This window comes from Colletotrichum acutatum, assembly GCF_030867785.1.
Source record: "Colletotrichum acutatum strain CBS 112980 chromosome Unknown BDZ83scaffold_116, whole genome shotgun sequence".
Lineage (NCBI taxonomy): Eukaryota > Fungi > Ascomycota > Sordariomycetes > Glomerellales > Glomerellaceae > Colletotrichum > Colletotrichum acutatum.
Genome location: NW_026849110.1, coordinates 76,937 through 103,120, shown reverse-complemented (window position 1 = coordinate 103,120; position 26,184 = coordinate 76,937). Strand labels below are relative to the sequence as shown.

General features: G+C 51.4%; 9 protein-coding genes and 2 non-coding genes across 11 annotated transcripts; 6 read left to right on the top strand and 5 right to left on the bottom strand.

The window, feature by feature from the left end:
- Positions 1–596: 596 nt before the first annotated feature.
- On the top strand, positions 597–1,838 carry BDZ83DRAFT_587511 (aspartic peptidase domain-containing protein; the record flags this gene model as incomplete). Its single annotated transcript, XM_060506054.1, has 1 exon — positions 597–1,838. The coding sequence occupies one exon, from the start codon at positions 597–599 to the stop codon at positions 1,836–1,838; it is 1,242 nt and encodes a 413-aa protein (XP_060360538.1).
- A 177-nt stretch (positions 1,839–2,015) lies between these two features.
- Positions 2,016–3,410, bottom strand: BDZ83DRAFT_655624 (cytochrome P450; the record flags this gene model as incomplete). Its single annotated transcript, XM_060510811.1, has 1 exon — positions 2,016–3,410. The coding sequence occupies one exon, from the start codon at positions 3,408–3,410 to the stop codon at positions 2,016–2,018; it is 1,395 nt and encodes a 464-aa protein (XP_060360537.1).
- Positions 3,411–4,671: 1,261 nt separating this feature from the next.
- BDZ83DRAFT_t256 lies at positions 4,672–4,783 on the bottom strand. Its single transcript has one exon. It is a non-coding gene; the product is annotated as a tRNA-Phe (tRNA).
- A 406-nt stretch (positions 4,784–5,189) lies between these two features.
- On the bottom strand, positions 5,190–6,260 carry BDZ83DRAFT_587559 (Alpha/Beta hydrolase protein; the record flags this gene model as incomplete). Its single annotated transcript, XM_060506060.1, has 3 exons — positions 5,190–5,431; positions 5,507–6,093; positions 6,145–6,260. 3 exons carry the CDS (start codon positions 6,258–6,260, stop codon positions 5,190–5,192), a joined length of 945 nt encoding a protein of 314 aa, XP_060360536.1.
- Positions 6,261–8,070: 1,810 nt separating this feature from the next.
- BDZ83DRAFT_44097 (fatty acid desaturase) lies at positions 8,071–9,976 on the top strand. Its single transcript, XM_060503106.1, has 3 exons — positions 8,071–9,085; positions 9,150–9,318; positions 9,396–9,976. The coding sequence occupies exons 1-3, from the start codon at positions 8,266–8,268 to the stop codon at positions 9,568–9,570; spliced, it is 1,164 nt and encodes a 387-aa protein (XP_060360535.1). The 5' UTR covers positions 8,071–8,265; the 3' UTR covers positions 9,571–9,976.
- On the bottom strand, positions 9,794–10,961 carry BDZ83DRAFT_587504 (uncharacterized protein; the record flags this gene model as incomplete). Its single annotated transcript, XM_060506053.1, has 3 exons — positions 9,794–9,976; positions 10,042–10,353; positions 10,422–10,961. 3 exons carry the CDS (start codon positions 10,959–10,961, stop codon positions 9,794–9,796), a joined length of 1,035 nt encoding a protein of 344 aa, XP_060360534.1.
- A 1,022-nt stretch (positions 10,962–11,983) lies between these two features.
- BDZ83DRAFT_587484 (uncharacterized protein) lies at positions 11,984–13,727 on the top strand (the record flags this gene model as incomplete). The annotated part of the gene is made up of 4 exons (XM_060506050.1): positions 11,984–12,043; positions 12,122–12,634; positions 12,694–12,855; positions 12,924–13,727. 4 exons carry the CDS (start codon positions 11,984–11,986, stop codon positions 13,725–13,727), a joined length of 1,539 nt encoding a protein of 512 aa, XP_060360533.1.
- Positions 13,728–13,944: 217 nt separating this feature from the next.
- Positions 13,945–14,040, top strand: BDZ83DRAFT_t257. Its single transcript has one exon. It is a non-coding gene; the product is annotated as a tRNA-Pro (tRNA).
- A 1,307-nt stretch (positions 14,041–15,347) lies between these two features.
- Positions 15,348–16,728, top strand: BDZ83DRAFT_587492 (FAS1 domain-containing protein; the record flags this gene model as incomplete). The annotated part of the gene is made up of 3 exons (XM_060506051.1): positions 15,348–15,824; positions 15,883–16,343; positions 16,398–16,728. 3 exons carry the CDS (start codon positions 15,348–15,350, stop codon positions 16,726–16,728), a joined length of 1,269 nt encoding a protein of 422 aa, XP_060360532.1.
- Positions 16,729–18,443: 1,715 nt separating this feature from the next.
- BDZ83DRAFT_43824 (uncharacterized protein) lies at positions 18,444–19,724 on the bottom strand. The gene has a single exon (XM_060503088.1). The coding sequence runs from the start codon at positions 19,516–19,518 to the stop codon at positions 18,757–18,759; it is 762 nt and encodes a 253-aa protein (XP_060360531.1). The 5' UTR covers positions 19,519–19,724; the 3' UTR covers positions 18,444–18,756.
- A 3,864-nt stretch (positions 19,725–23,588) lies between these two features.
- On the top strand, positions 23,589–25,839 carry BDZ83DRAFT_587513 (von Willebrand factor type A domain-containing protein; the record flags this gene model as incomplete). The annotated part of the gene is made up of 3 exons (XM_060506055.1): positions 23,589–24,106; positions 24,170–24,350; positions 24,403–25,839. 3 exons carry the CDS (start codon positions 23,589–23,591, stop codon positions 25,837–25,839), a joined length of 2,136 nt encoding a protein of 711 aa, XP_060360530.1.
- Between the last annotated feature and the right edge of the window lie 345 nt (positions 25,840–26,184).

Below are 26,184 nucleotides of genomic sequence, written 5' to 3'. Positions count from 1 at the left end.
GCCGAATCCCGGTAGAACAAGTCAAAAAGAACACAACCGTCACAACGGGGCCAACCGTCGGCCCTACCGCCCTGGGGTTAACCCAAAATACTAGACGAAGCTTGATGGTGGTTGGGCGCATTGAGCCAATCTCGCTTTGGTTCGACAATAAGAAAGCCGTTGATATCCACCAACTAACGTCCACTGTGACCCCATATCAGCACTCTATTCGATGCCTGTCACAATCTTAATACGAAAAAGACTCTTCTCACGGCTCCCACCGGCGTTAGCGGCAGCGATTCTTCAGGGGTCGCTCCGGAGCGATCATAGCCAAGCCGGGACTCGAGGCTGCGTGAACCTGCTTTCTCCGGAAAGTCGCCCGAATATTCCTCGGTCTCGCAGGTCATAAGTCATAAGAGATTCTAAAAAGTTAGTATCCGAAAATAGCATTAGCATGACCCCGGTCGTGATCTTCCCCGCCGTGAACTCAGATGGGCCAGGAGCATGTGGCCACAACACCACTAGATGATAAGAGAACGTGAACCCTCACACCGGGATTGAGCCTCTCTTCCACCACGCACCTCAGTCACTCGCTCAACCTCGCCCCTACCGACAAGATGCTTGCCCAGTCCCTCGTCATGACGGCCTTGGCCAACGGTGCCCTCGCGGCCATCCCCACCGTCAGCATCCCTCTGCACTACTACTACGGCGGCGGCCACAAGATCGCCACGAATTTGATGAACTCGGCCGCAAACACTTCGGTCGAGGTTGTTTTCGACCAGGGCTCCGAGAACTTCTGGGTCTTTGGCCCCGATGCCATCAACAACTGGGGCTGCACCGGCTTCTTCTGCCAGGGCCAGTGCAACGCCACGGCCGAGCCCTTCTACGACTACCCGCACAGCTCGACGGCCAAGAAGCCTGAACCTTTCGTGACGCAGTACGCCTATGGCGGCTACACCAAGATCGTCCAGGGCAAAGAGAGCGTCAACGACACGTTCCTCTTTGCAGGCGACGCCGGCCTCACATCAAAGGTGGACGCCCGCGTTGCTATTGCCAACTACATGCAGCAGCGCCTGTTGGACGGCGGCCAGTGCAAGCCGGCCCCGTATGACCTCGGCATTCTCGGCGTCGCGCCCTTCTACCGCACGGCGGAATGGAACACCACCGGGCCTCACGTCCGTCAGGATCTCCTCGAGAAGGGAGCCATCAGCGCCCCCGTCCAGAGCATCTGGTTCGACGAGGCCCCCGCCGATTGGAAGGGCACCTTCACCGGCAACGCCGTCTTCGGCGCCATTGACCTATCCAAGTTTACGGGTGACCTCGTCCGGGTGCCTCTCGTCAAGAACGACGGCCTTGGTGCCACCGTCGGATACTTCGTCTCTCCCCCCACTGTCAAGGTCAAGAACGTCACCCTCGACAGGTCGGAGGTCACCACAAAGTCCTGCATGATCGACTCTGGCACCCAGATCAACGACCTGCCCATCGGTGATGCTGGCCTTGCAGCCTTCTTCGCAGCCGCCGGTCTTACCCGTGATTCCATCGGCCACGTCTCCTACAACGGCAGCTGCGACTCTGTTCCCAAGGACCTCACCATCGATCTCGAGTTCGCCGGTGCCGATGGTAAGAGCGTCACCATCAAGACTCCTGTCCGTAACTACATCCGCAACAACGCAGATGCCGAAGCTGGGCTCTGCGCACTGAACATCGACACTGGCGCCTGCATGCTTGGTGCTCCTTTCGCCACCTCTGCCTTCTTCGCTGCTGATGATGCCAAGGGCGAGATCGCGTTGGCACAGGGTGGAATCTCGAAGAGAGGTAGCAAGGCGGATGATGCCTCTCTGTCTCTGGCTATTCCTTGAGCAAGGAAGCGGTCGCTTGGATAGTAAAAAGAATAATCATTAATCGTTGAATCTCAAGAAAGTGCAAGCCATCTTTGCGTCAAAACCATCCAATACAATCAGTCGTTAAAGTGACATTATACCGCTCATGAATCCGCTCGTTGGCAATCTGGAACATCACAAGAATCCCAAACCAGCTTACAGTAAAGGAGCCTTGCTGTTCACCCGCGTCTTGACTCTGACATGGAAGTCCACGGGTCTCAAGTTGAACCAACCGTCCTGCTTCAACTCATACGAAGGATCCGCCATAGTGAAGTCGATCTCCTTGATCAACTTGGCCACTACAACCATGTTCCACAACCACGCATAGTGCTTACCGATGCACTCTCGCTTTCCATTACCGTAAGATCTTCTTACACTCAAAGGCAACTGCTCGTATTTGTCGCCCATCATACGCTCAGGCTTGAAAGCCAATGGGTCTTCAAAGACCGAAGGATCCCGGTTCACACCCGCGAGTACGACGATCATGGGCTGGTTGTAGGCGATCTGGTACTGGCCTCCTGCGAGAAACACGGGGCTCTTGTCGCCGTCCTTAGGAATGGGTTCGATGTTGAAGCCCGGGGCGGCGAAAGAAAGTCGCAGAGACTCGCGGACGATGCCTTCGATGTACCTGAGCTGCGAGAGGTGCGCAAAGTGCAACTCGCCGTCACCGACAACGCGATTGAGCTCGTCGCGTGCAGTAGTGATGACGTTAGGGTTCTTCAGCAGGAAGTAGATGGCAGTGCTGACCATGCCTGGCGCCGTGCTGCTGCCAATGGGCATGGAGACGATTTCGTCAATGACCTGAGCGTGAGTCAAAGCTTTCTCCGACTCGGAGTCCACTGTGCTGAAAAGGGCAGCCAGCAGATCCTTTCTGTCCGAGGGGTTGCTCTTCCGGTATTGGACCAGATCTTCGGCATATGCCCGCATTACTTGCTTTCCCTTTTTGAACTTGCTTCCATAGAAGAGCCAGTTGAAGAGACCAGGTCGGTTAGGTCGCTGCATTGCCTCGGATGTCGAGTCTTCCATTCCTCGGAGCATCGGATGTTCCGGTCCAGTGAGACAGTTGAGCTTCTTGCCAAAGAGCGCCAACGTCGTAGCCTCGAGATTCAATCTGTTGAGCTCGCCAATGGCAGACACCTCAGCGTTGACACCGAGGCCCTTCCACTTCTCTAGAAGCTCGTTTGTTGTGCTGAGCATGTCCGTGAAGCGCTCCGCCACGGACGCCGCTGTCAATTTGGGGGCAATGATGCGGTGTGCAATGCCCCAGTTCTCCTCGTGGTCGTAGGCTGTGAACAGAGCATCGTGGACAGCGTATCGGATCTCGACGATGGGGCCGCCAACGTACTTGCGGAATCGTTTCTCGTCACAAAGTTCCTCCACGAGTGCGGCACCGGCAACGAACATGATTGTTTTGTTGAGGACCTTGATTTGGAAGATCTCGCCGTACGTCTCGGACAGCTTCTTGAGTGACGCCCAGGTGTTCTTGGTGTCGATGTTGTTGATGTTGCCCAAGAGGGGCACACCTGGTGGTCGTGGAATTGGGGTCGACATCGTGTGGGATATGGGCAAAGTAAACCGGATGGAAGACTAGGATGGAATTTAGAGAAAGCGGTAGCTACCGGGGACGGCAAAACGGACACAAAAAGCAGCCCGACCTCGAGCCTTAAAACGAAATGCCCAGCATCTCCCAAGTTCCCAGGTCTGAGATGTGGAATCCTCTTTGTTACCCCTTCGCGTCACTCGCCCAAAGCTATCTCTCGCCTGTCTCACAGGGTCACGGCATCTCCCAGGCGCGACGGCCCGTATTTTGCTAACGTAGTTGCTGTCATTGGGTCGACTGGTGTTGGTGTCACGGTGTTTGGCTGTTTTCGTCCAGTTCGGAGAACCATGTCTCACAAGGTCAGACACTACGCTGAACGAGTACTGATTGCGCCTCGCCGTTGCATCTCTGCGGGGCTTTGCATTGTGTCATACTCGTCATTACATGAGCATCGCCAAACTCTAGTTTTGACGGCGGATATAGACAGAGAATCGTCGTGTAAGTAAGCAAGTAGCCGGAACTCTTCTACTGTTCGCGTGGGTGCGGTCCAGCCTGTTGAATGTTGTTGTGAACCCGCCCAGCAAACCCCGGGCCCGCATCGGTGTCTCTAATCTTTCGAACTTTAAACTATGTGAAATACCACCAGATGGGGAAGCAATTCCGAAGATCTGCAAAATGTTTCTCCCTAGCTGATGATCGAGTAAGACATGTATTAGTTGGCCAGACATCTAGCTTATCATCATTGGTTCAATGCCGCTTTGCATGTGCACTGCGTTGTCTGTGTATCGTCGTAATTTCTTCAACCTAACAAAACACTTCCTGCTTCCGATAATAGCTGCCGCTCATATGTAAAACATGAATCGTACTGCGAGTATGCGGATGAATCCACCTGACTGTTATCCCATCCTAAGAGTAAAACCATCCAAGAGGCAAGTTGGGTTGAGGCTAGCCCTATCAGCAGAACATGATCGCGTTCAGGCACAGAGGTTATCCACACAGGTACTGTGAGTGACATTTGACAAGACACCGTCGTTCTCGTGAACGTCAAGTCGATGCTTGCTCATGGTGCAAAAGACAACTATTCCACATGATGCCCGCATACATGTTGTTCCGTTGTTCGACTGTCACGTTAGCCAATGGTTCGCTCGCCTTCAACAGACACTTTCTCGCATGTTGAAGATGAGACAAGGTCAGCCAGTGTCAAAACTTGACTGAAAACTTGCGTGATAAGTTTCAGATTCTATACTCATTCACAACGGTCAAAAGTGAAGATGCGACCAGTGTGGATTGAACACACGACCTTCAGATTGATTGAATAAAGTTTTCAATGGGTCTTGCGGACCCATACTTCAGTCTGACGCTCTCCCAACTGAGCTATGTTCGCCGCTCATCTTCGAGCTCGCTCGCCGTTCCCTGGCTTCATGTTCGCCATCCGCAGCTTTCCGAAAATACCTACGCAATGGAATTACTGATATCACGGTGGCGGCTGGATCAATCTGGTATTCTTACTTGAATTTGAGCGCAGTGTCCTCTTCGCTCGTGTCTTCGATGGTGGTCTCGGCCCAGATCCTTGAGTGCGGACGCATAAGTACCTTGAACTAAAGGCAACCGAGTCCGAAGCAAGGTTTCCTCAAAGAGACAGAGACAAACGAACTTTGAATTGCAGTTGCAAGCTGTTGAGAGTTGAGAGGAAAATTGATGGAACTACAAGCTCGATCTTTGGGAACCTTTTAAACTAATTACGTGAAGCATGCTCCTTGTTTCCCAATATCCGAGCACAGAGCCCATCCTTAAATCTTGCTGACCAAGTCCGAACCATGAATCCAACGCACCCAACTTACTGGTAGCTCTGGGACCTTCATTGTGTCCTGAGCACATAGAAAGCAGTCTGCAAGTTCAGCAAACTCCTCTGGATATTGCCAGTGTGGAGCATGGCCAGCATCTGGAAACTCATAAACACTGACAGCGGTGTTGTACATCTGTCTTGCCATAGCTTGGCATGTTTTCCTTTCAAAGACGTAGTCGTGAGATCCTGGTTTTCATGGGCAATCAGTACTTCTCTAAGCTTTAAACTTTGCTTGTTGTAAGTCAAGATCCATGTACTCACCTCTGATCAACAAAACCGGAATTCTCAGTTCGTTGAATCGCCCGAAAGAGCCTTCTGATGAGTATTGCGGATTCATAAACTTGGCAAACGCCTGGACTTGACGTCGGGTGCCATCCGTATCAATCAAATCAGACCAATCATCTCTGGCCTCAAGCATTCTCCGAAACGTCGCTCTCCCCGCTGCCTGGCTGGTCTCTGAAGAGTGAAAACAGAATTCCAGGAGCGCAGCTTCCTGACATTCACGATCATTTGCCATGCGAATACCCTGAAAGGGTGCGGGCGGTGGAAGTACGACTCCCGGTCCAATACTTGGTAGGGACCCAATGAGGATCAAACGGCGGACCAAAGCTGGGTAATTCAAAGCCAGCATCTGAGCTGCGCATCCGCCCATCGAAAAGGCCAAGACATCGACTTGATCAAATCCGAGTTGTATAATGAGTTCTGCGCAGCAATCCGCCCAACCTGCGTATGATGTAGGTACTTTTCCCTCGGATCTGCCAACACCAACGCTGTCAAAGAGAATGACTGGCCGCTTCTCGGCTATCTTATTCACAGAAACTGGATCTATCTGGCTCATTGTAGCCCTGCTTGGTGTGAGGCGATACTCCCAATACATATACCGGCTGATATGGACTGACCTGAATGATACGAGATGGATTACGGGAATCCCATGTTTCGGTCCCAACCAACGAAACGCCACCTTTGAGTCTTTGACCAAGATGGACTGATTAGGAGCATTCTCGTACTTTGCCATATTGAAGCTGATGAACACTGATGCTACAACCCTCAGAAGAAATAACATATGTACTCTATCTAGACTGAACTCACTGGCCAGATTCTTTGCCGGCTTTATAATCTCACTTCCTGCACTGGGTGAACTCATGCAAGCGCATGGGCCTGGTAACCCCAAAGGTTGATCCCAATGGCAGGCGCGACATCGCATGGGAAAAGATCACCCAGCGGAAGCTGTTAGGAAATATGTACCGGCGCCAGAAGAGGGCATCTGCATTCCAAGAAAACAGACGGCTTGCCGCTACTCGAACCTTAACCCCCGCTCTGTTCTCTAACACATCCAGAAATGAGCTGCACTTGGCTGCCGTGATCAAGGCTGGCGGACGTACGACTACTGCAGTCAACAGGTGATTTTCAGATGTGCGATAGCCAGGGGTAGATCAATGGAAAGCCAGCCAACTTTCTACCACAACAGTAGCCAATGGCAAAACAAGATAGCAACATTCGTACACTCAAGGATTAGTGCAACTAACGACGCAATGCCTGTATGGTGAAGAATGGCAATGACGTCTCTGTGACATGTTCCTCAGTGCTGCCTGTCCCACTTCACAAGAGAATTATCCGGCAGGTTCACCGGCCGAAAGCTGCGAGGGTCCGCAACTGTCTGCATTCATACTTTCACCGGTGCCGAAGCCAATCCGGAGCCAACGGACAGTCTGGATTCTCACCGTGGCATCTCTTCACGAACGGTCATGTCGGAATAGATTCTCGCTCCGAACACCAAGAAGTGAGTCATTGAACACCCTAATGCAGCAAAGACATAACTCGGAAAAACCATGTGGACATCTTCGGTGAATGGTGGGATGGGGGCTCCTGCTAAGGCGCAAGCTAGGCCCTGAATGCCACGACTTGGTTGCCGAACTTGCCGTAGATGCTTAGCTCGACCACTAACATCCACTAATCGACACATTAAGCCTAGCTATTCAGAGAAGCCCAATAACGCGTTTATCTGAGAACGGAGATCTCATAGTCGTGCCTTCTCCTAGCCTCGTCAGCAGGTGGTTTCACGCCAAAGGGGCGGGAGGAAGCCTGCCGGTTGCGGTCATGGAATATGAAAGAACAATGCCTACTGAGACATCGGAGGGTCGGAAGGTCGGAGCTCAAGGAATCAAACTACAAGGACCCCGAGCATGACAAAATCGGTCGATTATTCTGACGAGCGCGACTGGATATACTCCGTGCGGTAAGTGAAATTGAGCAAGGGCCGCCAAGAAGCCTGCCAAACTAGCCCACAATGATCTTCATCAGGCATTTCAGAGTTGTGTTCAGATGATCGTGATGTGGCCGGAACATCCCATAGGAACATTGCATCGTGACATTGGGCCTCGTCCCCTTGCTTATCTTTCACGTCGTACTTGGTGACCTGCCGTTGAGTCTCGCTTCCATTACATCCTGCGTTACACTGCAGAGGGGTAAGCAGTATTAATAGGGCTCAGCTGAGAACGCGGTGGCAGCTCACACAGGAGATACATAGGAGTTAATCGAAATTGATCTTCGATCCAACTTTACTGCCCATCTGATTGCGGCGTGTGTATCAACCAAACTTCTGCCCACTGTTTGCTTTGAGTCATTCTTAGATTCCGTTCAGCAACCACCAAACTAAGAATGGCAAGATCTGTTGTTGAAGCTCTAAACCGCCTGGAACAGAGTTTGTTAGTCTCCAAAGATTGCTCGAGAATGGTTTTGTGAAATCCAGCGATATGTTTGGAGGCGAATACAATATATTCGACTTCGGTCGTACGGAGGTAGCAGTAACGATCTACAACTGTTACGTGACTCGTTGCAGCTCGGATATCATAGCCACTTTCACAAGATCCTGTGATTGATGATTGAAGGCAAGGCAGAATTACTCTCCGACAGAAAGTTGGTCGGGAAGCACTCTTTCCATAAAGGAGGTACGATTGCTATCAACTGGGGCGCTCCCAATCGCAGAAGACTTCGGATAACATGGGTTTTGTCCATTCTACATGGTTTCGCATTCCAAGTCTTTCAACATGAAGCCAGACTACCCTGATATCCAGGACCTTCGAAAAGCTATACCACCGGGCTGTTTTCTTCCCTGTCCGCAGACCTCTCTTTACTACATCTTCAGAGACGTCGTGGCGTCAGCAGTACTTGCTTGCTTCGCCTTCAGCTACATCAGAGAAGATCAACTTGGGCCAACACTCTACTTCATAGCCTGGGCGGTGTACTCATTCCTTCAAGGACTCATCTGTACTGGAATCTGGGTACTGGCTCATGAGTGCGGTCATGGGTCACTCTTTGCTTCCACAAAGGTAAACGACGCCATAGGGTTTGTACTTCATTCCTTCCTGATGGTACCGTACTTTTCCTGGAAGTACACTCACCGGCGCCATCATCGGTTTACCGGGCACGCAACTAGGGATGTCGTATTCGTACCAGTCATGAAGACAACTGCCTCTGACAGAGACATGTTCTCTCCTTCGGCGTTCATGGAAGATTCCGATGTTCCAATCGTTCAAGCAATCTCGTTGCTAGGACAGCAGCTATTCGGTTGGCCTCTTTATGTTTTCTTCAATCTGTCTGCCGGTAAAGACAGTCTATTACGAGATGCTTCCGGAAATGAGCGTTGGCTAAGAGTCGGCCTCTTTGATCCTTGGAGTTCTGTGTTTAGGGACAACGAAGCATGGAGCGTCATGGCCTCGGACTGCGGTCTTGGTCTCATGGGTTGCTTTTTGGGCTGGTGTGGCAAGGAACTTGGATCAAAAACCATGATTCGACTATACTTTCTACCTTATCTATGGGTGAACAATTGGTTGGGTAAGAGTAATGCCCCAAATTCTCCAGCAGGGGAAGCGTTCGGGGGTCATTTCAGCTTACATCGAAACAGTTGCTATCACCTATCTCCAACATAACCATCCTCAAGTCCCTCACTATACCGACAATGGGTGGACTTTCGCCAGAGGAGCTCTATCGACAATCGACAGAGACTTCGGCTTTATCGGGAGGCACTTCTTTCATCTAATCATTGACAGACATGTGGTTCATCACCTATTTCCGTAAGTTGCTTCGCGGAGAATGACTTCATGAGGAGCTAAACGATCCAAATATATGCGCTAACCTTACTGAGTTACAGAAGAATACCATTCTACAAGACTGATGCAGCCACAATTGCTATCAAGCCACTATTGGGTGACTTGTACCACTACGAAGGCAGGAGTTTTCTGGGTCAGCTATGGTATCAGTCTTGCACACTGAAATATATGGAAATTGATCCCGACCGTCCTGAATGTACCCGGTGGGCGCTATAAGTGGAGGTTTTGGCGTTGGCATTTCATGGGATTCGCACTTGATAGAGGCAAGCATGTCAGCTTAGATGTGACAAATAGCATCGAGTACCTTATTCAATTGACCATTGCATGTGGCCTTGCCAGAACGCCTATCACCCGTGTCGAACCTGTTTACACGCTGCGTATGACACATCATTCCTGACACCCCTCCAAATTCCGACTTCCCTAAGCCCCGGTTCTTATTTTATTTGGGCAGATCTGAAGTTGAGCTTGCGTGAGATGGCTTGTGCTTGGGCTGCCACTGCTCAGAATCTCCGATCCTATCAACTGTGATACCTGCTCGTCCAGCAGGGCCCAAGCCAGCCTCCAATTGCCTCTTATAAGAAACGTTCCGCAGCCTCTCGGCTTCAGCCGGAGTAAGTTTCAACTGCAGAAGGATTTCATCAGTGACTGCCGCGAATCTATGACTGCTAGAAGGGAACTAGCACTTACGTATATCTCAATACCAATTGCATGCAAAGCAAGTGCCAGCCATAGCGCCATACCGAATGGCATGCCAGCAGCTGCACCAGCCTCAGCAGCGGAGGTTGGGCTAATGATGTTCGCGTGGACAATCGTTTGTTGACCCGGATTCTCCCCCGAGAAATAGGTTGCACAGGCGGGATAGAGTTCGAGAGCTCGATTCATGTTGTCAACCATAAAGGCCACTTGATCGCAAGGACGCGTGGTATAGTACGTTCCAACGCTGCTGATTACAGCCGCGGCCGAGAACTGAAAAAGACGAAGAGTAATAATGGAGCCAGCCTAGTTGCAATGTTGAGTAAGCCTTTTGATTTTCATTGAGAAGTAGACATATGCTGGGGCAAGCTTACGTAGAACCACGCTCGTAGCATCCAAGCCCGGTGCTGCTCGATCTGAAGTCGCTTGATATTGACGAATGCCAGCGTGAGCGCAATGACAAACGCAATCGCCATAACACCAACACCAACTTGGGTGTCCAGCGTGCCGCCAAAGGCATTCCTTGCAATCATCAAGGCGCCAGCAGTTCCAACAAGCCCGAGAAGGATGACGACATAACCATTGATGCGATGGAAGAGAAGGACTTTGTGACGAAGTACTGGCACGAATTGGAAACATGCCAAAAAGCCGGCGGGCAAGATTCCAGCCAGGTGAATGATGAGACCGGCCTTCTCATGGCCCTTTTGGTAGTTGAAACATTCTCCTGGCGCCGCTCCACTGCAGAAGGTGTCGAAGTTGAGGTACTGAAATCGCGCGAGGGTAAACCCCATGAGTGCGCCGAAGAAGATGAGGAAAAGAACGAAGTTGTAGCCCTTGGAGAATCCTAGGGGATTGTAAACCTTTCGAGTTGCGGCGACGAAGCCATTGGCTGGCGGGCGGGTCGGCTGAACCATGGTGATTTTAAAAATGCGATGTCGAATTTATATGGCTGGTGGAGAAGATGTTGGGAAATCGCCCAAATTTTGGATGGGGTTGGGTTCTGAATAGGTGTCTAGTATTGAAATTGTTGTTATGAGTGTTCGTATCCTCTAATTCTCTTTTACTCCCAGCAGAGGCTTTCATCTCTTATAATAACTTCCATGTTGCACATTCCGGTGTCCTCTCATCGCGATCGTTCTGATCGAGACAACTGTTAACGCAATCTTGGAGTCGACATGACCAGGATCGACGCGCACTTCTCTGCAAAGTCTGAGAGGCGCATGGACGAATTGGGAAAGATAATGCGCGACTGCTCAGCACAAGGGGGTTGCTGTGACTCGTTTATTCAAAGTTGAAGTTGAATTCAACCGCCAAAACGCCATCTTGGCGTTGAAAGTTGACCCTAGCTCTGACTACCAGGGAGATCTCTCGATCTCGCGCAACATCTTACAAACTCACAGTCCACAGCGCGCACAATGGTTCCCAAACGGGATTAGTTTCGTTCCGCATTCGCAGCCGTTTGAGTGGATTCACGTAAGCATGCGGGCGTTGAACATGACTGGGCTTAGCCCAATCCTTCGCCCCAAATGTTTAAGCAGCGGCGCATCCTTCCCCCGTGTCTTGGAAGAGAATGTCGTCGTCATTAAGGCTGGAGGTGAATGCTGCTTTGATTATTCTGCGAGCTTCGCCATTCGCTCTAGCCTCGCACTACCTAATCTCTCAGTTGCTCAGCCATCAGAAGTCTGACGCATCCCATACCCAAGATCTTGGCATCTGTCCGCGCGCACCGTAAGACTAAGACTACATACAAGCTTACCGGTTGCTCCCGCCGCGCACTCGGTACTCTTCGATTGAACTGCTGGCCCGAGAAGCACTTTAGAATTACTCCGTAGTCATAAACGGGCCACATCCCGTGCCGTCACCTTGCCTGTTTGAGAAGCATCTCGCGCCGCGAACCCACATCACTCTCCCCGACACCGTTGATACTTTCCTCAACATGGTGGGAGTTCCCGGGCGCTCCAAAGGTTGCAACACGTGCAGGAAGCGTAAGAAAGGCGTAAGTCTGCTCAGAAGGGATGATCGATTCGTCCGTTATAACGACGACGCGGCCCACTGCTGACGGAACTGCTGCCAGTGCGACCTACAACGACCTTCATGCGGGCAGTGCATAAAGGCAGGGTTAAAATGCGCAGGCTACGAAAGGAAGCGCATCTTCGTCAATGTGACCAAGCCGCCGACAGGCAAAGACTTCAAGGTGACGACTTTGGTGCCAGTCTCACCCGCACTTGTTCAGACGCGCTCGTTGTCCCAGTCCGCCTTTGAGGAGCGTATACTGGAGCTGTTCTGGGATGGCTACATGCCTGATGCTCCGATATGCAGTCCCAGGAGTCCCATCATGAGGTATTCCAATGCAGACTGGGCGACGACCGTGCGAGATCTCTATCGCACCGACGCCGCCTTGCGCCTGAGCCTACTGGCTCTCAGCTTGGGTACGATAGGTCGTCGCGACAAGCAGCAGTGGATGATAGACGACGGCCTCAAATTTTATTGCAATGCCTTGACGGAGATGAATGTTGCCCTACGGCATCCCAAGAGATGGAAGTCAGATGCCTTGATGGTGACTTCAAGGATACTGGGCTTCTATGAGGTGAGCAGGTAGTCTTCGCCCGAGAAAGACATCGAAGCTCACTAACTCTTACCCAAAAGTTGCTCTATGGCGCAGACGACCGAGAGAGGCATGGCATCTCTCAAGCCGAAAGTTGGGAGGGGCACTCTTTAGGCGAACTAGCCCTCATCATACAGCGGACCCCGGAAGCACATATCGACGGCCACGGCCACGACTTGTACGCATCTGGGCGACTTCATCTGGTCAGTCGAAACCCAGTCTATCATATGAATGATCTCTCCATTCAAGTCATACTGATAATATTCTGCAGGTCATCTCTCACGTCAAGCGCAGACGAAGGTTTCCGCTAAGCCACCCGGCCTGGAAAACCGTCCCATGGCAGAATATCCCCAAGACCCCAAAGGATATCTTGATCGACGTGTTTGTTGACGTCCCTGGACTTCTGGAAGACTTGGATCAAATGAACAGCTGCAAGAACCAAGAGGAGAAAGAATTGAGACGCCAAGCTCTCATCAAAGAGTGTTGGCGGGTGGACGAAGAGCTCAACTGGTGGCTCGATAATTTGAGCCCGAAGAAAGAACTTGAAGAACTCGCGACTCGGGGCTCCAATAGCCCAACAGCTTGCGATGTCGCCGTTGCCTCGATCATCACATTGCACTGGACAATTTGTATCCTCACGTACAGCACTCTTCGCCTTGCAATTGGGACAAGGTCGTCGGGGCTGCCCGAACGAACGGACCCCCGCGTCTATTGCACCAAGATAGCCAACATTGTCGACGTCTTCTTCCATCCATCTGCGGGAACCTTTGGAATACAATCAGCGCCGTTGCCGATTGGCATGGCGCTGGTATACCTGAACTCGTACGAAGAAGGTTTCAACTCAGAGACCAAGTTCAAGCTCGTCAGCTTTTTTGGACGGACCGCAAACAACGGTATCAGTATTGGGAAATTCTTGATGAGCACGCAGAGAGATGGTCTCAAGCCAAAGACCAGCGTGGAACTTTCACCCGAAGGTATCAAGGCAAAAGCAAAAAGTTGGTTGGGTGTTGTACCCCGAGAGGGCACAGTCTGCCAGCCATTGCGATCATCAAGCCAAGCACTGGCCTGTCAGTGAAGCTCTCTATGGTTTATGTCCGAGGCAGACGTAAAAGAAACACGATTTCTTCTCTGCGGGGATAGCTATCACAGGGACAAATACTTTTACGCAATTCTTGACTAGCTCACCGAAACGAGGGCTTCGTGACTCCACACATCAACCAACCGGCTCCATAACGCGCAAACTTCTCCACGACGTCCATCGGATTGGCACAACATCGCCAATAACTTCATCAGCCCTGGTGGTCTAGCGGTATGATTCTTCCTTAGGGTTATTGAGCAATCAAACACCATCTTGGAAGAGGCCCCAGGTTCGAATCCTGGCCAGGGCCGCAATACCTTTTGCCTGGTCGAGGAAAACATCCTTGTTCGTTTACACAGTGGGTGTCCCGACTTTTTTGCTATTTTGCTTTGTTTCTAGCCACTTCGTTCTTCTAATGTTGTATTTATGTACCCTGACTTTCATGTCTGAAGCGCAGCCGAGGGGCGCTGGACAAATACATCTAGTTGCTCAACGTTAGGCAGCTGGATATCTTGGGTGTGTGGATTTGGCATAAGCAAGCAACAGACAGCATGACAAATGATGCCCCTCTTCTTTATCTGGCAGCCAAAGACTTTCTGTTTTAGGAGGTTTAGTGAAGGCCGATAGATCATTTGATAGCTCTCATGGCTTTCAAATCACAAAACTAGCATTAGACTTTACTCAGCTAGATCTCAACGCCTTGTATAGTGGGCAACCCGGTTAATCCTAGGTCACATCTTAGGCCACGTGAAAATGATTCTTCCTTCTTTCATAGGGTGCTACCACTCAAGACGCCCGGCCACCCAACTGAGCCGGGTTCCGATTTCACCTTACCCAGAGCTCACGAGCAAGCCACAAACCACCAGTCACGCCGATGCCACATTGGTCGGCTTGCATTATGTTTCAAGCCGGGCAATTATGGAAGCTCCCGTGCAATATTTCTCCTATTGGCTGTAGACAGGATTTGAAAGCATGACGAACACGACTTTAAGTTGTGCTGGGGGGAAGGCAAACCCCTAGGTGAGGCACAGCCGTTGGACTGGCCCGATCCGGTTCCGGATCCGACGCTGTCCTGCAGGTGAACTACGAGCTATACTGAACTGAGCTGTCGTAACCCCACCATAGCTGTTGTTGCCAAGATGATGGGCAAAGCCGGGCCAAAATGAACCACCGCAAATATGCAGTCACACAACATCGTCAGGTTTCGCTTCTTCGCAGGCTCCTAGCGATTGGTCTGCTCGGGTTCGGGCAAAGGCTGTGCAGTTCTGGGCAATATAGTTCGTGAAAATGTCTTCTCAACACAACATTGCTTAGATCAAACTCTCGATTAGTTGGGTTTCCTTCGATTCACCGACATCGTCAGGACGTCATGACTTTCTATACGAGAGGCTGGATAGAGAGGATTTTACAACTACTCGAACATCAATGCGGCGCAGACTCAAGTCAAGTCATGATATAAGGTAAGACAAGATGCTACGAACTCAAGACTAGAATGAAAGGGAACCAACAGCCACAACACATCGACTGACTATCATCGCATCACGAACTTCAACCTTGAACTATCACGCTTTTTAGTATCCACTGCTACCTCACATTTTCTTTTTGAATAACTTCACCATGCGCGTTTCCATCTTGTCCACTTTCCTCATGGCTGGCGTCTCAATGGCCCAGGGAGACATCGCTGCGCTCCTTGCTTCCCAGCCCGACCTGAGCACGCTGCTTGAACTCGTTAGCCTCGTACCCGGACTCGCCGACACTCTCGCCTCATCCTCCAACATCACCATCGTGGCTCCCACGAACCAAGCGTTTGCCAACGTGCCCCGCGATGTCCCTGAAGGTGAAGCCATCGAGTACCGCAACAACACCATTGCCATCGGGGCACTCCTTGCAAACCACGTATTCAAAGGGGTCTATCCGTCGAATGTGATCACCGACGTTCCAACCTTTGCCCAGACATTGCTCGATATTTCATACATCGACTACAGACAGCCTTTCTCCAACTTCACTGGCGGTGCTTACAACGGACTCGTGAAGAATGGAGAAGACGTTTGTATCTTGTCTGGAGAGCAGACCATTTCTACTGTCACTCAGGCTGTCCGTATTCACCTGGTGTCAAAGTTCAAGTGACCAGTGTACTGACATAAAAAAACAGGATATCAAACTTGGAGAGGGTATCACGATCCACAAAATTGACACTGTCCTCTCATTCGGCGCCCCCTTCCAGCTCTTCACCTTCCGAGCGGGCTACCTCGCCATGAACGCCGCGTTGGAGGCCGCGCACCTGAACTTCGCATTCGGGGAGACTGGGGCCGACGAGCAGGGCCTTAACATCTCTGACTACACCATCTTTGTGCCTACCGATGAGGCCTTCAAGTCAATTGGCTCTGTGCTTGAGACTGCTAGCCTTGAGACGCTCCAGGAGGTTCTTCGCTACCACATCATTCCTAACAATGTCATCTTCTCGCCGTCCCTGGGCAATGTCACAGTTCCATCGCTGCAAGGAAACAACCTCACTTTCACGGTTTTGCCCGATGGTTCAGCCTGGGTCAACAACGCAAGAATCACGTTCCCCAACACAATTCTGTTCAACGGTGTCGCCCACGTTATTGATAGGTCAGTGAATCACCAACAGCATAGCAAGTGAATATGAAGCTAACCTCCTGCTAGTGTTTTGAGCCCTGGAAACTTTGACAGATCTTCCCTGAAGCCGGCAGCCCCAGCATCTGAGCGAGTTGCCTTCTCCGGTGCATCCTCGGTTTCAAGCCTGCCCTTCACGAGTGTCTCCTTCGCGACGGACATGATGGCTTTCACAGCGACACCCAGTCTGCTTAAGACAGTTGCTGCCGTCGCTACTGCTACCGCTACGGGCGCTGCCAATGCCACTGCCACGACTTCTGGCAGGCCAACTACGGTGCCAACCAACGGCGGTAGCAACCTGTTCCCCAGCATTATTTTGGCCCTTTCTGTCGCCACCGGATTTGCCGCATTCCTCATCTAGACCTCTATGGATCTAATCAAACTGGCATGAAGAGACTGGAAGGGGGAATAGTCTTTGGGAGGGAAGCAAACACATAGCTCTTGACTCAACGCACATGGAATGCTTCCAACGTAGACAGATATCCCGAGTATTTTACGCTTTCATAGATAATTGGCTCTGTAATATACCTATAACCATGTTCATTAAGTGTTCATCGCACCAAATGAGTTAATGTATGTGGGCTGTAATTTCAGCAGTATATATGGGCGTGTGGCGGCGACCCCAGCGTCTGGAATTGCAGTAGTGCCTACGTACGAGACTGTTTAAATTGCGCATCCATTTGATTAGACAGTGACCTACGAAGATCGATAACCAGAAATTTGCCCGGGAGTTTCTTGATAGTGAAGTGTCTCGCCGTTCCAATAGACTTTTAGTCTTAGTTCAATGGAAGTATTTTGAGGCCTGTTATTGGGAAAGGTTGAAGGAATATTGCAATTGGTGGCGAACTAATACAACTCTCGAAGATCCAGGGTACCAACCCATTACAGTAACACACAAGATAGAAGTATTGGGCAGACTTAGTTCAGCCGGGAGATACACCATTGGCTGGATACTGCACTGTCTTTTGACCTCTGCCCCCACGACGTCAGCTTGAGATACTTGAAAGTTTCGTTGAGAGGCATTTCAACATTGACAGCCATGTGGAACAACAATTATCTCCATTTAGGACTCAAAGGAATCTCGGCAAGCCTACTGGACATGGGTACATGCACGTTGATCAGATGGGGGCGGCTCCGTGCATGCTTCGTACACCCCCATCCAGTCTCTCGCAGCAAGCTCGCAGCAAGCACCAGACTAGACGCGGGCAGCGGCAACGTGCCACGGGGTTTCATGATGGGCTGATAGTTTGATTCTGGTGGTTCGGTAGCCACAACATGCGATTTATCCTCCACTATGGGCCGTCATGGTCCGTGATTCCGTGTGGGAGGAAACTTGCGAAGACCAAAACCCGGCGCTAGCACCGCTGTATGAGGGCCACTTTTCCCGGCATCTTCGCGCCAAGGTGTGTTACTTCGTTGGAAAGAGGTTGGCGAAGGAGTACCAGCTCGGCTAACAACTTATGATTGCAGGGTACTGAATTCATGAATTTCAATGTTTTTATTCTTTTGTATTTGAGTATTTCGGGTTGTTTTACGGAGTAGAGACACATGTCCTTGTGCACAAAGGCGGGAGAAAGAAATTGGTCGCCTTTACTCCGAGCATTCCGTCTCCGGAACCCGCCATCTCTTGTACACCAACGCCAGCTGACGAAGAATATTGATACAATCAAAACATGGGTATGGGGGGTATTGGTCATTGAAAACAAGTAAAAAAAACCAGACGCCAAATAAAGCCAACCCGTTCGTTGTCGCCACCTTTCCATCAAGGGAGTAGAGTCACACGGGGTGGCCGTGTAGGTCGTTTGCTGATGTAGCGCCGAAAAATTTTCGTTGGAGCCTCAAGGCTGCGAGGTTGTGGGAAAAAAGCTTGAGGTGTCTGGTGGATGAAAGCTCGGAATTCATCGGCTTGGGTGGTAGTGTGGGGGGCCGTTTGCCAGCTTGGTTGATGTGGGTGCATGTGGTGTAAGTTTTCCCCCTTTTCTCTTGGGCTTCGGAGCCTCTCTCGGTGGAATGTAGGCACCGTCGTGTTGGAAGACTTTTCGGTCCATCCTCTCGACGTTGTTACTACATCTCGAGTGTTGTTCATTTAGAGGCATGTTCGGCACTCGTGGTGGCCGCAGGACGGGCACGAGTTGCTGATGACGATCATGCTTCCGCACTTGCAGCAGGAGGGAGCGACGGGCATGTTGGCGGCGTGTTTGGTGGGGTTGTTTAGTGTTGATGATGGTTTGTGAACTTGAGAGCTGATGTATCGAGTTTGAGAATTGTCTTCTTGGTCGTTGAGAGGGATGGGGGTGCAGAGATAGAAAAGAAAGCAGAGAGTAAAAGAGGAGGAAAGGCTCGCACTTATAGACATTCACCTTGCCCACCTTCAACCCCGAACCCTCACTCATTTGCGGCGGAAGTCTACCTCAACCCAGCCAACCCTCTTCGGAGCCTTGGACCCCTGGTCTGTCCGTAATCGTTGTGGTTCGGTAAGTAGGTGTAAGTGGTGGTGTGCACGGCTCAGCCGGGTGTGCATAGTAGGCCGAGGAGGAGAGGCAAGGCAAAGTAAGGCAACATCGGACAACCCAAGACAGGCACGACAGGGTAGGACAGACATTGAGCAAGCAAGCGTCAAAGAGAAGAAAAAGGCAAAGTGCCATGCCAGGTTCATGGTTGGTTGGACCCTGAGATGGGTTGGCCGTCCGCGCAGACACACGGCCGGGGCCCAGCAAATCGGCATGCCGATCGAGTCGAATGCGGGGTTTAGTTCAAATGTTGACAGGGCCTTATTACAACTCGAGAACTCAATAGAAGTGCGAGAAAGACATTTCATACACCGAAAGGGTGAGAAGGATGCAGTGAATACTGCGTAGTCCCCCCCGTGTCTCCCCAGCCGCCGCCCTAGCTCAGTGCTGCGCTTGTGTCTCTCAACTCTCCCATCTCCTTCTCGCGGGCGAATGACGACCCGAGGAGACCGCACACACCCTAGCACTGGTGAGAGGGCCTGACGTAGGTGTAAGGAACGTGCGCTAGAACGCCAAGGGGGAATAGAATTTGGGCGAAGCCGTGAAGGGGGAGGATGCGACTTCGGCGGAATTCCTGTGATTCTCTTACCCTCAGCCATCGAGTAACACTTTTTGGACATCAACCATACGTTTGCCCCCATTCAGCTTATACTTTCTACTGCCAAGAACCATCTCCCCCAGCCCTTACCCTTTTACCCATCGGCAGGCTCCGGGGTTCGGCGGGTGAAACGCAGCGCTTGGAGATGCACAGATGAAATTGTCTGTCCTAGGTTGTGGGATAGTACAGACATTGATGTGACCTCCATTCACTAGCGAACTCTCTCGTCGGCTTTCCATTCATCCATCCACTCTCTCGCTATAATCAGGAATGGCAGCCATCACTGCCAATGCTGCACAAGTGAGGCGCGGCACGACGCCCGACAGAGTTCTGACCGGTAGCAAGACTTGGAACTAGGGGCTCTAAAGAGACAGCACAGCTATCGAAAGCTCTAGACAGCTGCCAGCTACCAGGTCTAGCTCCGAAGAATCCGACAATTAGATGGAGGGTGGGAATGCGAGTATTCACTCCTTACTCTGTCATCTGCATGCATGAGGCGCGGGAGATGAAAGCAGTGAGCAAAGTACTCTGCAGTTCGTTTCACAAGCTTTCTTATAGCGCGTCTCCGGGTACACAGTCCCCCCCACGTCGCTTGCGCTGCACGAAGACCTGCAGGCAGCTCGACGCGGCCAAGGGTGCACTACCTGTAGTCCGGTCCCGGGTCAAGGGGGGTAGCGCACACCTGGCAGTTGGTTGGACCGAGACATCGTGAGCTTCCCGTTCATTGGATGACGAGGATAATTATGTGAATGTTGGGGAAATGGAAATGGACACCGAGCTAATGAAAGGCCTGCGATTACAATGTGGAGAGAAGACATGGAAGATGGAGGGGGAACGTGGGAAGTTGGGGTGATGTATCCGAAAATGAGGGGGGGAACACCATGATGCAGCCAACAGCCGCCGGGCTACTCGGGCTGAATGCCGGCGATGGGAAGCAAGAGGATGATGTGGGAGGTTCTGACTCCTCGACCGGAGGCTTGAGCTTGTCGGTCACTCTGACGATCCAATTACCTGCCCAGCCAGCTTCCATTCCGCCCGAGCTCGAGCTCCAGAGATGAACACAACTATCGTTGATCTTGGTATGCCAACGAAGATGATCAACTCTTGCCCAACCGTCTTTCCGCCTCTTGAAAGCCCTGACAGCATGCCATGTCTCTCTGCTACCCCGCAAGATGAGCGAGATCGACTCAAGTGAGATCTGTCGAATCGAAGCGAAACGGTCAGACTTGACGCTTCGGGGGAGGGGGTGAAAGTGGAAAACCTGGGGCAAGAATGGCAGCCTCTGGGAGGCCAAGCAGTCGCATCACTTCCCGCGCCACTGAACCACGGACGGCAAGGTTCCTCGATGATCTGGGGTAGCTCTGCTTCAAACTTCAGAAGCGGGCGCTGAGATTTGGCGAAGGTTCCAACAAGCAAACGCCACACTGCATGACACGGGAGAAGGGGGTGTGTAGCAATACAACAACGGAGCCCAACTCACAATCAATCCGGGGAAGAACAAGACGGGCGAAAACCACCAAAAACGGTCTTCAACAGAGCGGCAAATGAGTCCATAAAAATAAGGCTCCTCTCAATATGAAGATGACCAAAAATAAGGACAAAGAGGATGGGGCTTTTCAATGCGGCCTGCGTCGGCTCACACCGAATCGACTGACAGACGGCCCACGACTCAAGCTCGACAAAACGCTGGTGAGGAGCCCATCCGGCGATGTCCGTCATACGGGGCCTTTTCTCAGATCTGCTCCTCCATGGTCAAACGTCCTAAACCCCGTTCAAGCATGAAAATGAGGCATTCACGCGGTGCTTGAGACCCAACCCCCTCCAAAAACTGGCGGGTGCCAAGCGATTCAAAGACACTCGGTCGTCATTGCGTTGTATTGCGCCGATATTTTCCTTTTCTCAACGGCGGTCTGTTTTCGTGCTGCTCTTCCTCCCCACGATCGGATGAGTTGAATGTCCTGCACGCATGACCAAGTTGGATATTCTTTTCATCTTCTTCCGTATGTTTGAGTTCATTCTGGGTCAAAGGACTTCTTGGCGCAAGGCGTGTAGTGTCGTAGCACAGCCCAATGACGATGCCAAAGCGCGTCCAGTCGTGGTTGGGGTGGACTTGTGTCTCAACTACGTCTTCTTCTCATCTACCATGCCATCGTCACAGCATACCTATGTCTTTTACGACTATGGGACTCTGCGTCAGATTTGTCTGCCTTGAGTATGCCCTGGCAGGAAAATAAGCGGCTTTCCGAGCCATGAGCCAGCACTAACTTCAGGCCCCTCAACTTGTCGGTGAGCCATCGCCGAAAGCGACCAAGCGGCGCGCAGAACTCGGTCTACCGGGTCACTTCTCACCTTGCTTCCTTTCTACCTACATATCCCCCCTTTTCTCCAGAAACTTGTGCCCTCTTCCCCAAGTTTAGCTATGACGCATATGTTTCTGCTAAAAGTTGAACGCACGTGAAACTCTAAAAACGGCGCAACAGGGACCCTTGTGGGGACAGAGTTGCCCTCGCAGACTGCCAGAACAGCGGCCATCCCCGTCTTGGACTTGGGATTTCTCAATGTAACGCACCAGAGACGCTCTGCTGGATCCAGCTGCTGTGCGGCGCAGCCATTGTTAGCGGGAGGCAGCTGGAGCGAATCATTCTCTTTTGCTGCAAGGCATAACCCGTCGTTGCGTCGTCCATCCTAGCAAAAGGGGGACGAGAGACTGGGAACCCCTCATGTGGCAACGGGACGCTGTGTCGCGGCGTTCGAAAATGCCAGATCTTCTGAGAAGGTCAGAATTCAATGCCGGACAGATCTCACCACCTTTTTCGATTTTTTGGCTTCCTGCAGAGAGTTAGATTGGCCTCTCCAATGTCTGTGAGCCGGATCGACTTGAGACGACGAGGGTAAGCTGAAGCCTGAAAAACGGCCCTGCGTTGGCCGTGTGCGTCTGACAAGAGCGGCGTCTGAGTCACTCGCCTGTCAGCACTTCAGCCTAGGTCTACGGTCAACTGGGATAGGTTAGGCAGAATATTTCGGATCTAAGATGAATGGAATTGGAGATATGGCACAGGAAGAGGCAGAGCTCAGTATGAAGCTAGAACTTTGGTGCATACGGGGCGTTGAATGCCCGTTGGAAAGGGATGGAGGGCGCTCTTTATGTGTCTCTCGTATGTTGGTCCACCTAGAATTCTCCCGGTGGGGAGTCATGGCCGAGGCCTTTGAGGGGTTCACCGAGCTGGGTGAGGCGAAGCTTGCCACACCACCCCGACTGGTAAATTAATACGACAAACAGCGTCCCTCAAAGACTGAAGATACTCGGAATGCCTTGCGGAAGGCCTTGCGCCCCCGTCCGAGAGCCGGGGACCGAATGGCCGCTTCGGCCAGCTTTCGGACCTCTGACTCCCCACCTAAACTCGGAACAGCCTCTTTGTTTGAGCTACCTATTACGTGAACACCGCCCTTCAACACCCAAAGTTTTTGAGCAGATCGATACAGCCCCTTTTTTACAGAAAGGTTGATTCCACTTAGCTTTTAGGCAGAAGCAGCTAATTTTCATCTGATATCTGCTGAAGAAAGATCAAGGAGATATGCTGCAAACTATCATTGGATACCATGTGTTCAAGCGAGAGACTGTCGAGCGGGACTCCCTAGTAGTGAGGCCGAATTCATCGTTCGGCGTCAGCCTAAGTCTTACTGCGTGCACATGCGGTACCCCTCAAAGGATCTTGTCCAGTCATCCGGCAATGAGGCCAATTCTGTATTAAAGCAAGCAACCTCGGTGTGTATCTCGCCTGGTAGAATGTGCAACTCCAAAGACTAGCATCCAAGCTCGCATCTCAGCTCGATCTCGTGATTGTCACATTTGAAGTTAATTCCAACAACCAACAAGACTTACACGATTCCACAATCACAATGGTTGTCTCAACTCTTAACGCTCAAATTTCCACGAACCAAGCAGCTTACTTTATCTCTTAGGTCACCAAGCTTTCTCTCCAAAGTCTCTCCCAGAGCACCGATAATATCACCATCAAAGATGAAGACATCAAGTCAGAATTTTCCTTCGAAGAGCTCAAACCTGAATATTCCAAGGCAGAATCGTCCAGGTGTGATACGCCAACGGCTACGATGACAGAGTACGATACCTCGGACGGCGTTGCGTTGTCCCTCCACGCTTTCGCCGGGCGAGACGGCATCCTCGCGAAAATTACTCCCCCCAGGCAGCCCGTGAAGCCAACAGTCCACGTACCCTGTGATATCGTCCTGGTTATCGACGTCTCGGGCAGCATGGGCGCCAACGCCCCGATTCCGGCTAACCCTGGTGAGGTGGCGGAGAACTATGGCTTGTCGGTATTGGACTTGGTCAGACACGCCGCCCTCACCATCGTGGAGACCCTTGATGAAGGTGACAGGCTCGGTATCGTCACCTTTGCATCCCAAGTCAAGGTGGTTCAGGAGTTGATTCCGATGAACAAGAAGAACAAGGGTCTTGCTAAGAAGAATATCAAGAAGATGGTACCCACGGATGCAACCAATCTGTGGAAAGGCTTGATGGAAGCTATCACCCTGTTCAACAGGAAATCAGACGAAAAGTCGGAAAGGGTCCCGGCTATGATGGTATTGACAGACGGGCAGCCGAACTTGATGTGAGTCAAACATTTATCTCTGCGTGTATGTGTCAAGAGTCTTTGGAGCTAATTCCCAGGAAGGTGCCCTGGCCAAGGATACGTGCCGAAGATGCGAGAAGAGGTGAAGCTCCTCAAAAATGAGAGATTACCAGCCTCAATTCACACGTTCGGCTTTGGATACAACTTGAAATCTGGCCTCTTGAAGTCGATCGCTGAGGAAGGAGGCGGAAACTACGCCTTTATTCCCGATTCTGGAATGATTGTGAGTTGAGTTGCCATTCCTCGTTGGTTGTTATAACTCAAGTGGTGATTAGGGAACCGTGTTTGTCCATGCTGTCGCCAATCTACAAGCAACATACGCAATTAGGGCCACGCTGCGTCTTACTTGTTCTTCGCTGCTTACCATCGAGGAGGCGATGGGCGAGTCTGTAAACAAGCAAGAAGTAGAGATCCTTGAAGGTGACATGGAGAACGGCATACCAGATCAGCATGAGCTCTCGATCTTACTTGGAAACCTGCAATATGGTCAGTCGAGGGACATCTACCTCCGAGTAGATGCACCCGCGGAACTCACCTCAGATCATGCGGTTGTCAAGGCATCGATTGAGTACTCTCGCATGGCAAACAACACTTATACACAAAGCACCTCACAATCGCTTCTGAACCCGACAACTCTTCCCGAATCTGAGCTCGTCTACCATCTCTCTCGCTCCAAGATTTGTTCTTTCCTCTCAACCATCATACCCATGGCTCCCGACGGCGAGCACAAGGCCTTGCCCCGTATCTCACCCGAGAAGATCCAGGAGCTCAAGGCCCTCATCAAAGACATCCCAGCAAAGCGCTTCCCATCCGATCCGAACAACAAGTCCTTGATCGAGGATCTCGAGGGTGCTCAGCCAAAGGGTCAAGTCTCTCTAGCTTTGACGAACCGAGAATACTACAAGAAATGGGGCGTCCACTACATACCCTCGTACTTGAACGCGCACACTCGCCAGATCTGCAATACTTTCAAAGACCCTGGCCCTCTTCGATACGGAGTCGACAGTCCTCTCTTTATCGCGTGCAGGAACAGGTTAGATCACGCGTTTGACAGCATTCCTCCACCCACACCCTCCAACCAGCACACCGCTACTCACCGTGGACGAGTACACATGAGCTCCTACAACAGCTCCTCCGGTGTATGCTTTATCTCCTCGACGCCTGTGCGCCTCGCTTCTGGCCAGAGCGTCCCTATCAAGGCTCTTCGAAGGGGCGTAGCGGTGCAGACGCCTTCTGGTCCGCGCCGGGTCGTCGCTGTTCTCAAGACACCCGTGCAGAGGGAGATCATGTGTCGCGTTGGCGAGCTCGTCGTCACTCCGTGGCATCCTCTGTCTCTCGATGGTGGCAAGACCTGGACTTTCCCGGCAAATGTGGCGGATCGACCTGTTAGGTACACCGGCTGCATCTACTCGGTCCTGCTCCAGCCAGGCCGGGATTCAGAGGCTCATGCGATCAACGTCGCAGGTACCTGGGGAGTGACCCTTGGGCATGGAATAGTCACAGGGCAGGACGCAAGGGCCCATCAATTCTTTGGCAACTATGGAAAGGTTGTCAGAAGTCTCAGAAAAATAAGGGCAAGTAAGAAAGGCGTTGCCGTTGGCGGTGGCGTAAACAGAGACTCGGTCACCGGGCTGGTCTCTGGCTTTGCTCCTCACAGGGAGGCGGATGTGGCCGTCAAGAGAGTTGCGAACAACGCTATATGTGTCGCTTAATGGGCTTTTCTGACTGCTGGAATATGGTCTCGGGACATATTCGCAGAACATTAAACCTATGAATTGACTATAAACGAAGCACGATTGAGGTATGATCATTCCAAGTAATTAGCAAACTGTGTACGAATTGTGTGCATCCAAGTCAGATTCTCGTAACCTGTTTTGAATACCTTTCTATGCCTTAGAGTCGTCAGATAATAAACCGTGGAGATGAATACCAGCGTCCATTCTATCTCATTGAGAAATGGAAGACACTAAGTAAAGTACCTATATCCAGAAGCGTAATGTTGTCTAGCCACCCCGCTGATCAAGAGTCAAGGAACGTTTGTTTTCTAGACAAGCATT